This window comes from Diaporthe batatas (assembly GCF_019321695.1).
Source record: "Diaporthe batatas strain CRI 302-4 chromosome Unknown Contig00019, whole genome shotgun sequence".
Classification (NCBI taxonomy): Eukaryota; Fungi; Ascomycota; class Sordariomycetes; order Diaporthales; family Diaporthaceae; genus Diaporthe; species Diaporthe batatas.
In genome coordinates this window covers 180,796-193,692 of record NW_025408566.1, presented here as the reverse complement: position 1 = coordinate 193,692, position 12,897 = coordinate 180,796, and the positions used below count along the sequence as shown (strand labels likewise).

The 12,897-nt window shown below is 14.6% G+C and overlaps 1 protein-coding gene across 1 annotated transcript; it reads right to left on the bottom strand.

The window, feature by feature from the left end:
- Positions 1-449: 449 nt before the first annotated feature.
- KVR01_012456 (uncharacterized protein) lies at positions 450-2,457 on the bottom strand. Its single transcript, XM_044784686.1, has 5 exons — positions 2,223-2,457; positions 2,118-2,157; positions 1,732-2,040; positions 1,308-1,657; positions 450-1,169 (listed from the first exon to the last, which is right to left on the bottom strand). Exons 1-5 carry the CDS (start codon positions 2,329-2,331, stop codon positions 1,138-1,140), a joined length of 840 nt encoding a protein of 279 aa, XP_044638644.1. The 5' UTR covers positions 2,332-2,457; the 3' UTR covers positions 450-1,137.
- Positions 2,458-12,897: the final 10,440 nt, after the last annotated feature.

The following is a 12,897-nucleotide window of genomic DNA, read 5'->3' as shown; positions in this document are numbered from 1 at the left end:
GCTGCCCATCACCAGCCAGGCTGACGCTGAAGCCTCACTGCGATTCCTCTCCTCCCATTCAGACCCAGGGCACGGCAGATGGTGTAATGTCGGCCATTGGCTTGTATTGGGAGCTCAGCCGCAATCTGGCACCGCGGAATGCCTTGGTCTGGCAGTCTGGCTGCCGATTCAGGACAGCTGCGGGAGCTCACGGCAGCCTGCATTCCAGTCACTTGACCGGGCAAAAGACGCCCGGTTCATATGAGGGTGCTGTGGGAGAGCGTCTATTCCCTCTTCAGCTGTCCAACCCGCCTTTGGGCGTGTCGAGCCAACCCCAAGGTAGCATGGCTTCGCGGGTTGCCAAGACGAGCAGGCACGGGCGTGGGGGGGCGTAAGCAGCGAGGCGTGCTGGCGTCGGGCGGAAGAAATGCCTCTTTCACCCATTCGCCGACGTGTTCGCCCTAATCTGTCAGCTCTGCAGAGCCTCTCTTTTGACGGCGGCGTGACTCCACGGACATACGTCACCAGCTTGGGAAAGATGTTACGTCCAAACCCCAGAGCCGGTCTCCGGCGTCGCAAGAGGCCAGGCTGTGAGGCGAGCTCCGGGTGCGCAGGTCGAGCCCCGTCATGTCAAAAGCAGGGCTCTGCTCGGGTGCCCTCTAGAAACCACAGTATCTTTCCTCAAATTCCTATGGCGCACCGTCCCGTGGAATATACCCCCGTGGGAGAACGACTCAAAGACAGCCTGCTATAGAATGACCTCATACACTCTTATAGAATACTCTCTCATAGAATAATGCTTCATAGAGAAACATCCTACAAGGGGTCATCACATACCCACCTAGGTCGACACGAGATAGTCAAGCCAAAGGGGGATGTCTATTACAATTCCGGACTTGTATTTATCTCGAGACAGCGCAGTTCCACCGCTTATCTCGATCCTGTAGTCTATGACAAGTGAGGCAGGCCTCCCTGATGTCTGCCAAGTCCCCAGACCTGCCATAACCCCATCAACAGTCAAACTGTATGTATTTTTCGTAATGCATTAACCATCCATCATCCTGAGTCTAGTGCTTCGCGAACTCTGATCAAAGTAAGGGGATATCATGACATAAGGTAACGCCGGACAACTGAGGTCGAAATGAGAAGAATGTGCAGTTAGTGGGCCATGACCTCCGAGTGTTGCGCACCTGATGCTCTGTCAGTACGGTATTTCCACTTCTGCCAATATGGAAGGAGGCAGTGCCAGTGGCCACGACATGTCTCAGCAAAGCCTTGTGAAACCACTGCCGTTGCAATCAGAGGCAAAGAAACCCCAGAGTACTAACCAGAGTCCGGAGCATCATCCATGTCGACATCCATGCCGTCTCCTCCGTCGGCGGCCTGGCCCTCCAGCTCCTCCTCCTCCTCAATCTCGTCTTCACTCTCGCCATCAATGTCGACGCTGCCGTCCTCGGACATTTCATCGTCCTCCCGGTGCTCGCCGTTCCCAGCGGTGATGCCGGCCATGGCAGCGTCTTCGCCGACAGCAGAAGACTCGCCGTTGGGAGCAGCGACTCCGTCCGCCTCCTCACCATCGTCGTCAGCCTCGTCGGCACCGTAGTCCTCATCATCGGGGGCAAGGTCGGCCTCTGGTTGCTCGGGAGGAAACTCAGCAGGGGCAGTAGCGTCGTTGTCCCTGAGCGGGTGGAAAAGAGACCGTCAGCCGAAGCCCACAAATATCGAGAGGAGTGGAGGTGGTGCAATACATACCACTTGATCGCAAAGCGAGTGACACGGGGCTTCTCGGCAAGGATGTTGCGGCGGATCTTCTCGATGATGGGCTTGGCAGGAGGGTCCGCATTGAGCTCCTCGGACTCGTATTCATTGTTGACGTAGTATCCCACGCGCACGAACTCCCGGCCGTCGTAGGCGCAAGTCAGGAGGACGACCGTCACACCCATAACCTCGGCGTCGGGAATGCGCTTGGTGTCAGGGGCATCCGCCTCAAAGATGAACTTGTTGACACCGACGGGAATGGGTCCCACCAGCAGGGTGTCCAGCTCCTGGTCATATTGATCGCTGGGTAGGGGGGCTTGGTGTCAGTACGGAGGGTTTCTTCGAGCATCGGTCGCGCCAACGGTATGCATGCGGCTTACGAGGTAGCGGAGCCGACGTAGGTCAGCTTCCACTCGAGATCTGCAAAGGGCAGTTGTCAGAGGTGGCCAGGGCCTGCAGCGGGGCTGGGTGGGAGAGGCTCTCACCCTTCTCAAGCTGTTCCAAGCACTCGAAAGTAATCTCAAACTGGTAGTTGTCGGTGAACCTGGCTGGGTTGTTGAGGATGTTGACCCCAAGAAGCGATACAACAGACATGGTGGGCTAAAACACGTAGCGTGGCGAGGTGGGGATGACTGTAAGGAGTAGTGTATTGTTGTGGTCGTTTAACAGGAGCAACGAGGAGGGGGGGAGAGGGTCAGTTCTTAAAGTAGTGCAGGTTGGGTCAAAGTTCCAATATACAGCTTGCTTAAAAAACACTAAAGCTCGCTTAAAATTAACAAGAATAAAATAGCTAAAATAAATAAAAATTAACATAAATAAAAATTAAATAAGAATCTTATACCTAAAGGTAGGTACAAATATTTTAAGTTCTAGTATATAGCTTGCTTAAAAAATATTAAAGCTTACTTAAAATTAATAAAAATAAAATAGCTAAAATAAATAAAAATTAATATAAATAAAAATTAAATAAAAATTTTATACTTAAAGGTAAATATAAATATTTTATAAATTTATAAAAATAAATATATAAAAATATAATTTTATATTATTATAAATAAATAATATAATATATAAATAAATATATTATAATAGTAATTTAATTATATTAAAAGTATATTTTAATTAGGTTATAATTATTTTATAATTATAATATAAATATATTTTAAATATAATTATAATATAATTATAACTTATTTAAAAGGTTTAATTAAGCTTTTATATTAGTAATATAAATAATAAGGTATATTATTTTATATAAATAGTATAAATATTATATAAAAGGGTATAAATTATTAAATAAGGATTTTAAGCCTAATTTTATATATAAAATAAAATATATTTAAAATAAATATAGCTAATATAAATATTAAATAAAATAAAATAAAATAATAAAATAATTTAATTAATAATTAAATAAAATAAATTAAAAATATAATTATAATTTAATTTTAAATATAACTTAAAGTATATTTTAAATATTTTATAATTATTATTTTAAATATATTTTAAATTTTATTTAATAGTTTATAAGAAATATATTTAATATTTATAAAAATAGTAATATAACTTTTAAATAATTTATATAAATATATTATATATATTAAAAATATTTTTTACTTTATAAGGGTGGTTTAAAATATATTAATAAAATATATAAATAATATAAATATAACTCTTTTATAATTTAAATAAAACTATATATAATATTATTATTTAAAACTAGTTTTTAAATTTTTATATATTTAAAAATTTAATTTTATAATATATTTAATTAATATTTTTACTTTTTTATAAATTTAAAATATTTAATTTATTTTTATAACTTTTAGCCCTTTTATTAAAACTATAATATTAAAAAGTTTATAAAAATATTAATAAAAGGTAATAAAAACTTATAATATAAGGTTTAAGTTTAATTAAGCTTATTATTTATATAAGTAACTTATATTTATAATAATATTAAACTTTAAATTAAATTTATTAAAGGGAATTTTAATATAAAATTAAACCTTTAATAAGCTATTATAAAGTTTTTAAATAAAATATATTTAATAATTAAAATTAGTTTATAAAATAAAAATTTTATTATTATATTAAGTTAAATATATATTATTAGTATCTAACTATTTTAATAATAATAAATAAGGTATTATTATATTTATTAATATTTAAAATTATAAATAAAATAAAGCCTTATAACTATATAATAATATAAATAAAATAGGTATTTTAAATAATAATTAAAGGTTTATTATAAATATAAATATAATTTAGCTTTATTAAATTATTTAAATAAAGGGTTAAATATTATTTTAGGTAATATAATATATATCTTATAATAATATTAGTATATTAAAAGCTATATTTACTTTTATTTATATACTAAATTATAATAACCTTTATTATATAATAAATAAAGTAATAAAAATAAATAAAAGATTTATATTTAAATAAAAAGCTAATATATAAGTAAAGATTATAAAATATATAATTTATATATTTTATAATAGTATAATAACTAATATTATAAAGCTAATATTATATAATAAAATAAGCCTTTAAAATTAAAATATTATATTAAAATTATTAAAATAAAAATAATAATAAACTATATTATTTAATATTTATTAAAATATAAAATAAAATAAATAAAATATATAAAAGCTATTTTAAATTTTATTAATACTATATATTAAATAAATATAAATTAAATAAATATAAACTATTATTTAATATATTAATTAAAAACTAATAATTTAAAAGGCTACTTTTTAAAATTTTAATAGCTAGTTAAAATAATAATATATATTATTTTAAAAACATTTATAATATTAAAAATATTAATATATATATACTATAAGGTACTTATAGTAAAGTTTAAAAGTATTATATAAAGGTAAATAAGTATAATAAATAGTATTTAAGGCCTTATAAATATAAAAATTAAATTTAAATTATAAATATAAACTATTTTTAAAGCTAAAATATAATAATTAATAAAAATTATTTTTAAATTATTTTTAATTTTATATACTTAAAGTATAAAATATAATTATAAAAATGCTTATAACTATTTATAGAGAATATATAAGTTATTAATTTAATTTAATTAATAAAACTTTAAAGCTAAAAGAAACTTAATTATAAAATATAATATTAACTATTAATAATCCTACTATAAATTTTAATAGGTTTATTAATATATATTTAAAAATATATATATTAAAAAAACTTTATATAAAAGTTTATATTATTATTTAACTATTTAATAACTATTATAATAATATAATAGTATAATATTTATAAATATATATAAAAATTAAAATAATATAAATAAACTTTATATTTTAATATATAAAATATATTAAGTTTATTTTTAAAAGGTATTAAGGTTAATATAATTTTATATTAATAAAATAGTTTAATATTAACTTTTATTAAAGGTATACTTTTTTAATTTTAGCTAAATATAATTTAAAAACTAATTATAAATAATTATAATATATTTAAAATATTATTTTTAATAAAATAAACTATATTATTATTACCTTTTTTAAAATAATTAAATATTTTTAAAAGTATTAAATATTTAAAATAAACCTTTTTTAAATAACTTAAAAGTATTAAATAAAATAAATTAACCTTTAAACTTTTTAATTTAATTGTTAATAAAAGTATATATAACTTATATTTATTTTTATTTATTTTCTACTTATTTATTATATTAGTTTTAATTATTATATATATATATATTAATAACTTTAATATTTTATTTTTATTACCTTTTTTAAAAAATATTTTTAAGGTTTAAAAATATAGCCTTTTAATTAGCTATTTTAAATTAAAATAATATATAATTTTAGCATATTATTATAGTAAATATAAATATTAAATAGATTATTAATATACCCTTTATAAAATATATTTATTAATTTTATATTTATTATAAATTAAATTTAAAGTAGTACCTATTTAAGCTTAATTTATAAGGTTAATTATAATAAAATAAATTTTATATATTATAATATTTTATATAATATATTTTATTATAATATTAAGAAGATTATAAAATAATTTTACTATTATATTAGAAATACTTACTTTTATTACTATTAAATTAGAAAATTTTATATAAACTAATACCACTTAATAATTTATAAATATATATTATTTAAATATTATTTATAAATAGCTTTTATTAATTTTTAAATTAATATATTTAAATTATAATTTAATAATTTAAAATTAAGTTAAATAAAAAATATTAACCTTATTATATATAAAATTAATTAATATATTTTATAAATTATATTTAATATATAAAATATTATTAAACTATATATAAATATTATTAAATTTTTACTTTTAAAAATACTATTAATATTAAACTTACTTTATTTAAAAATTTTTATATATATTACTTTTATATAGTTTTAAGTCTTTTATTAATTAATTTTAGGGTTATTAGCTTAATATATAATATTTTAATAATATTACTTTTAAAAATAATAATATTTATATTTATTACTAATATATTTAAAATAGGTAATTTTATAATTAAATAAAATATTTTATTATTAACTATAAGCTAATAAAATATCTTTTAAAAATAGCTTTAAGTAAGCTAAAATTTAAATAAAACTTATTTATTTAAAAATTTAAAAGTATTTATTATTTAGTTTTTATTATTAAAATAGTATATAAAAGGTATAAATTATTTTACTATATTTTAAATATATTTTTATTAATTTTTAAAAGACTAATATATTTAAATTATAATAGTTTAATAAATTTTATTTTAATAATTAATAAAAATAAATAACTAATTTAAAAGACCTAAATATATTATTTATATTAACTTAAAGCTTTAAGTTAATATTTAAATATAATATATTATTTATAAAGTTTATAAATAGTATTTATTTTACCTTTAACTTACTAAAATATAAGTAAAGTTAAATATATAAAAAGAGTATAAAAGATATTTTAATTACTATTATTAATTTAATATATATTAATAATAATATTTTAAATAAAGTTTTAAAAATTTTAAAATTTTTAAAGTTTAAAAACTTATAAAAGTCCTTTTTATTTATTATTACCTTTTAATATATTAAAATTAATAATAACCTATATATATATATTTTATATTTTATATTATTTTATTATTTTATATAATAAATAATATTTTATAATATATTAACCTTATATATAATATAAAGTAATAATTTACTTTTTTAATTAATATTAATTATACTTAAAGTTTTATAAAAGGTTTAATAGTTTTTATAATAATACTATATTATTTAAAAGTATATATTTAATATAAAATTAAAATATTATTATTTACCTTTATTTAACCCTTATTTATAACTAATAAATTTTAAAGGATCTTTTAAAAGTTTTTATATATTATATTTTAATTTTTATTTACTAAATATTATTATTTATAAAGTTAATAGGTAGTATTAAAAACTTTTTACTAAACCTTTTTATAGTATTTCCTTTTATAGCATCCCTTATATAATATCTTTTTTATAATATTTCCTTTTTAATATCCCCTTTATAATATTTCTTTTATAGTTTTACTATTATAAATAATAATACTTTTTTTTTACTAGTTTTATTTTATACTAAATATATATATATAAAAATTAAAATTTAATAGTTTTATTATAATATTAAATAAAAGTAGTTAAAAGCTAAAGGTTTTATTTTATTAAATAAAAGATTAGCTATAAATAATATTAAAAATATATAACTTATATAGAAGTATAGATAAAATTTTATAAAAGGAGTTAAATATACTAAATTAAAATAAAAGTTAATTTATTATAAACTTTAAGTAATATAGAAAATAAAAGTAACCTTTTATATATATTATATAAAATATATATATATAATATATATATATAAATAGCATTATAATAAAAATAAAGATATTTAGAAAGATATAAAAATAAGAAATAAAAATAAAAATATATTAATTATATATTTTAATTATATAAAAATAATAAATTATTAAATTAATATTAAAATAATAAAATAATTTTATATTAAACTTTAATATAATTATTTACTTATTATTATTAAATTAATAGAATTTATATATATATTATAAAATATATATTAATTTACTAAATAAATTAAAATAATAATTATTATTTTAACTTAATATAATATTAATATATAATTTAGAAATATTAATACTAATTTAAAAATAAAAATAAAAATATATATATTAATTATATAATAACATTTTATTTATATAAATATAATATTATTATACTTAAAATATATAATAGGAAAATATAAAAATATAAAAGAGTTAAGAAAATAAAGTAATTAAAATTATAAAAAATATTTAAAAGCTAATAATATTACCTTAATAAAAGTAATATTAAGTAACTAAAAATATAAAATAAATAAAATAAAACTATATTAAAATTATATTTTAATTATATTTTATTAAAATTTAAAATATTTTATATTTATATATAACTTAAATATATATATAATTTTAATATATTTTAAATATATTTAAAATATATTTAATAAAAATTAATATTTATTTATTTAATAATTATATTTATTTATTAAATATTTTAATTATTTATTTATATAAAATTATATATTTTAATTATTTTTATTTATATAAAATTATATATTTAATTAAAAATTATAAATTTTAATATTTTTAATATATTTTTAAAATTTATTTATTATTTTTTAAATATTTTATTTAATATATTTTTAATTTTTAATATATTTTTAATATATATTTTAATTAATATATATTTAAATATTAATTAAATATTTAAATATTAATTTTAATAATAAAATAAAAATATATAATATTAAAATTTAAAAATATATAATTTTATTTTATTTTTAATTTTAATTTTAATATTTAATTAATATTTAAATATTTTATTAATATTTAAATATTTATTAATATTTAAAAAATTATATTTAATATTTTAAAAATAAATATATTTAATTAATATATTTAAAAATATAAAAAAATATATATTATAAAATTTTTTAATATAAATTTAAAAATATTTATAAATATAAAAATTTATTTAAATAAATTAATATTAAATAAATAATAAATAAATTAAAATAAATATAATTATTAAATAAATAAATATTAATTTATATTATTAATTATTAATTTTATTTTAAATTATTAAATAATAAATTATAATAAATTATTTATTATAAATTATTTTTAATTTTAATATTTTATTAATTTAAAAATATTATTTTATTTTATTTAATAATATAATTAAAATTAAAATTTAATAAATTAAAATAAATAAATAATATATAATAAATATATATTTTTATTATTTTAATAATTTAAAAATAAAAATTAATAATTAATAATATAAATTAATATTTATTTATTATAATTTATTTATTTATTTAATTTTATTAATTATTTTATTTAATATTAATTTTTTAATAATTTTTATATTTATAAATATTTTAAATTAATATTAAAAATTTTATATTTTTAATTTTAATATTTTAAATATAATTTTTTAATATTTTTAATATATTTTTTATTATATTTTAATATATTTTAAAATATTCTTTAATATATTTTTAATATATTTTTAATATATTTTTAATATATTTTTAATATTTTTAATTATATATTTATCCTTTTAAATATAAAATGAAAAAACTTATAATTATAATTTTTAATTAATTTTATTTAATTATTTTATTATATTATAATTTAATTTTATTTTAATTTTATTTTAATTATTTTTTAAGTTTTATAAAACTTTTTTTTTTTATAAATAAATTTTAATTTAAAACCTTTAAGTTTAAATTTAAAATTCTTATAAATTTTAATATATTTTAAATTAAATTTATAATTTTTAATTTTTAAAAATATATTAATTATTTTTAAATAATAATAACTTTTTTAAAAATAAAAATTTATTTTATATAATTATAAATTTAATTATTAATAATTATTTTTATTTATAATAAAATTATTAAAATTATAAATTTAAATAATAAAATAATTATTTTATTTAATTATTTTTAATTTTAATAAATTAAATAATTATTTTTAAATAATTTTATTTAATAAATATTTATTTATAAAATAAAGTTAAAATTTTAATTAAAAAATAATAATTTTATTTTATTATTTTAATTAATTTATTTAAATTATATAATAAATTTAATATTTATATATAATATTTATTAATATTAAATTAACTTATAATTTATAATAATTTTAATTTTAATAAATTAATTTATATTAAAATTAATAATATTAATTTAAATTAATATAATTTAATATATTAATATAAAAGGTATTTTTAATAATAAATAATATTATAAATATAAATTATAAAGTTATTATAAAGGTTTATATAATATTTAATTAAATTAATTTTAAAAATATATTATATTTTATTTTTAAAACTTTAATTATTTATTTTAATTTAATAATAAAATTAAAAAATATAAATAATTTATATATATTTAAATATTAATTAAATATTAAAAATTTAAAATTTAAAATATTAAAAATTAAAAAAATATTAAAAATTAAAAAATATAATTTTTATTTTTATTTTTTTAATTTTTAATTTTTAATATTTAATTAATATTTAAATATTAATTAATATTTAAATATATATAAATTAAAAGTTAAAAAAATAAAATTTAAAAATAAAAATAAAAGTTTTAAAAAATATTAAAAATAATTTAAAAAAATTTATATTAAAATATTAAAAATTTAAAATTTTAATTAAATATATAATTTTATATAAACTATATAAATTTTATATTAAATAAATAATTAAATAAATTAAATAAATATAATTATTAAATAAATAAATATTAATTTTAATAATATTTATAAATATTTAAATATATATAATATATTAAAATAAATTATAATAAATAAAATTTATTATAATTTTATAAATTTAAAAATATATTAAATAAAATATATTTAATAATAATTTAATTAAATAAAATTAAAAATAAAATAATAAAATAATTTTAATTAAATTATATTTTAAAATTTATTTTTAAATTTAATTATATAATTTTAAATTATTTTTTAAATATAAAATTAAAAAATTTATAATTATAATTTTATAATTAATTTTATTTAATTATATTATATTATTATAATTTTATTTAATTTTATTTAAACTTTTAACTTTTAATTTTTAAAAAGTTAAATTTAAAAAAATTTAAAATTTAAATTTAAAATTTTATAAATTTTAATTTTTTAATTAAATTTATAATTTTTAATTTTAAAATATATTAATTATTTTAAATATTAATAACTTTTAAAAATAAAAATTTATTTTATATATTATAATTTAATTATTAATAATTATTTTTTATAAAATTATTAAATTTATAAATTTAAATATTATATATAATAATAAAATATAATTATTTTATTTAAAAATTATTTAATTTAATTAAATAATTATTTTTAATAATTTTATTTAATAAATATTTATTTATAATATAATAAAATTAATAATTTTTAAATTTATTAAATAAATATTTATTTAAATAAAATTAAAACTTTTAAAATAATAATTTTATTTTATTATTTTAATTAACTTATTTAAATTATATAATAATTTTATATATAATATTTAATAATATTAAAATTAATTTATAATTTATAATAATTTTAATTTTAATAAATTAATTTATATTAAAATTAATAATAATTTAAATAAATTAAATATAATTTAATATATTAATATAAAAATATTTTTAATAATAAATAATATTATAAATATAAATTATAAAATTATTATAAAAGTTTTATATAATAAATTTAATTAAATTAATTTTTAAAATATATTATATTTTATTTTTAAAATTTTAACTATTTATTTTAATTTAATAATAAAATTAAAAATATAAATAGTTTATAATTTTAAATTATTAATTTATTATTTTAAATTAAATTTTAATTAAAATTATTAATTAATAATAAATATTTATTTAATAAAAATAATTATATTTATAAATAAATTTTAATTTAAATTATTTTATTAAATAAATAATAATAAAATTATTATTTATAATTAATATAAAATAAAAATAATTAATAAATAATTTAAATTATATAATTTTAATTAATAAATTATAAAAAATTTATTATTAATTTTTAAATTTAATTTATATAATTTAATTAATTTATTAATTTATATATATATATATATATATATATATATAATAATTTATATTAATAATTAAATTATTATTAAATTATTATTAATTATAATTAATTATATTTATATAAAAATATTAAAATATTTTATTAATTATTTTTATAATTTAATTAAATAAAATTAAAATAAAATATTAATAAATATTATTATTAATTATTATTTTATTATTTTATATTTTTATTATTTTATTATTTTATTATTTTTTATTTTTATTATTTTTTATTTTATTATTTTATTATTTTTATTATTTTATTATTTTTATTATTTTTATTATTTTTATTAAAATATTATTAAAATAAAATATTTTATATTTAAATTATTTATTAAATTAATAAAATATTTTAAATTTTATTTTAAATTATTATATTTTATTTAATTATTTTATATATAATTAAAATATTTTAAAATTTAAATAATTTTATAAAATATTAATAATATATTTATAATAATTATAAATAATTTTATTATAATATTAAAAATTTTATTAATTTAATAAATAATTTATATATAAAATTAAAAATATATAAAATAAATATTAAATTAAATAATAAATAAATAAATAAAATTAAATTAAAATATTAATAAAATAATTTAAATTATTAATAATAAAAATATTATTTAATTAAAATAAATTATTATAAATATTTAATTTTAATAATATTTATAAATAATTTTATAAATATATTATAAAATTTATATAATAAAATAATTTTATTTAATAATTAAATTTTATTATTTAAATAATTTAAATAATTATTTTTTTAAAAATTATAATAATAATATTACTTAATTTAATTAATTTAATTTATATAAATATATAATATTTTAATTTTAAAATTTATATATAAATTATTTAATAAATAAAAATATTTAATTATATTAATTAAATTTTTTATAATAATTATTATAATATATA

Coding starts and splice junctions, on each gene's coding strand:
- KVR01_012456 (XM_044784686.1), bottom strand. CDS start 2,331: ATGTCTGTTGTATCGCTTCTTGGGGTCAACATCCTCAACAACCCAGCC. Junction 2,158..2,222: donor CTTGGAACAGCTTGAGAAGG/GTGAGAGCCTCT, acceptor TGCCCTTTGCAG/ATCTCGAGTGGAAGCTGACC. Junction 1,170..1,307: donor GGATGATGCTCCGGACTCTG/GTTAGTACTCTG, acceptor ACAGAGCATCAG/GTGCGCAACACTCGGAGGTC.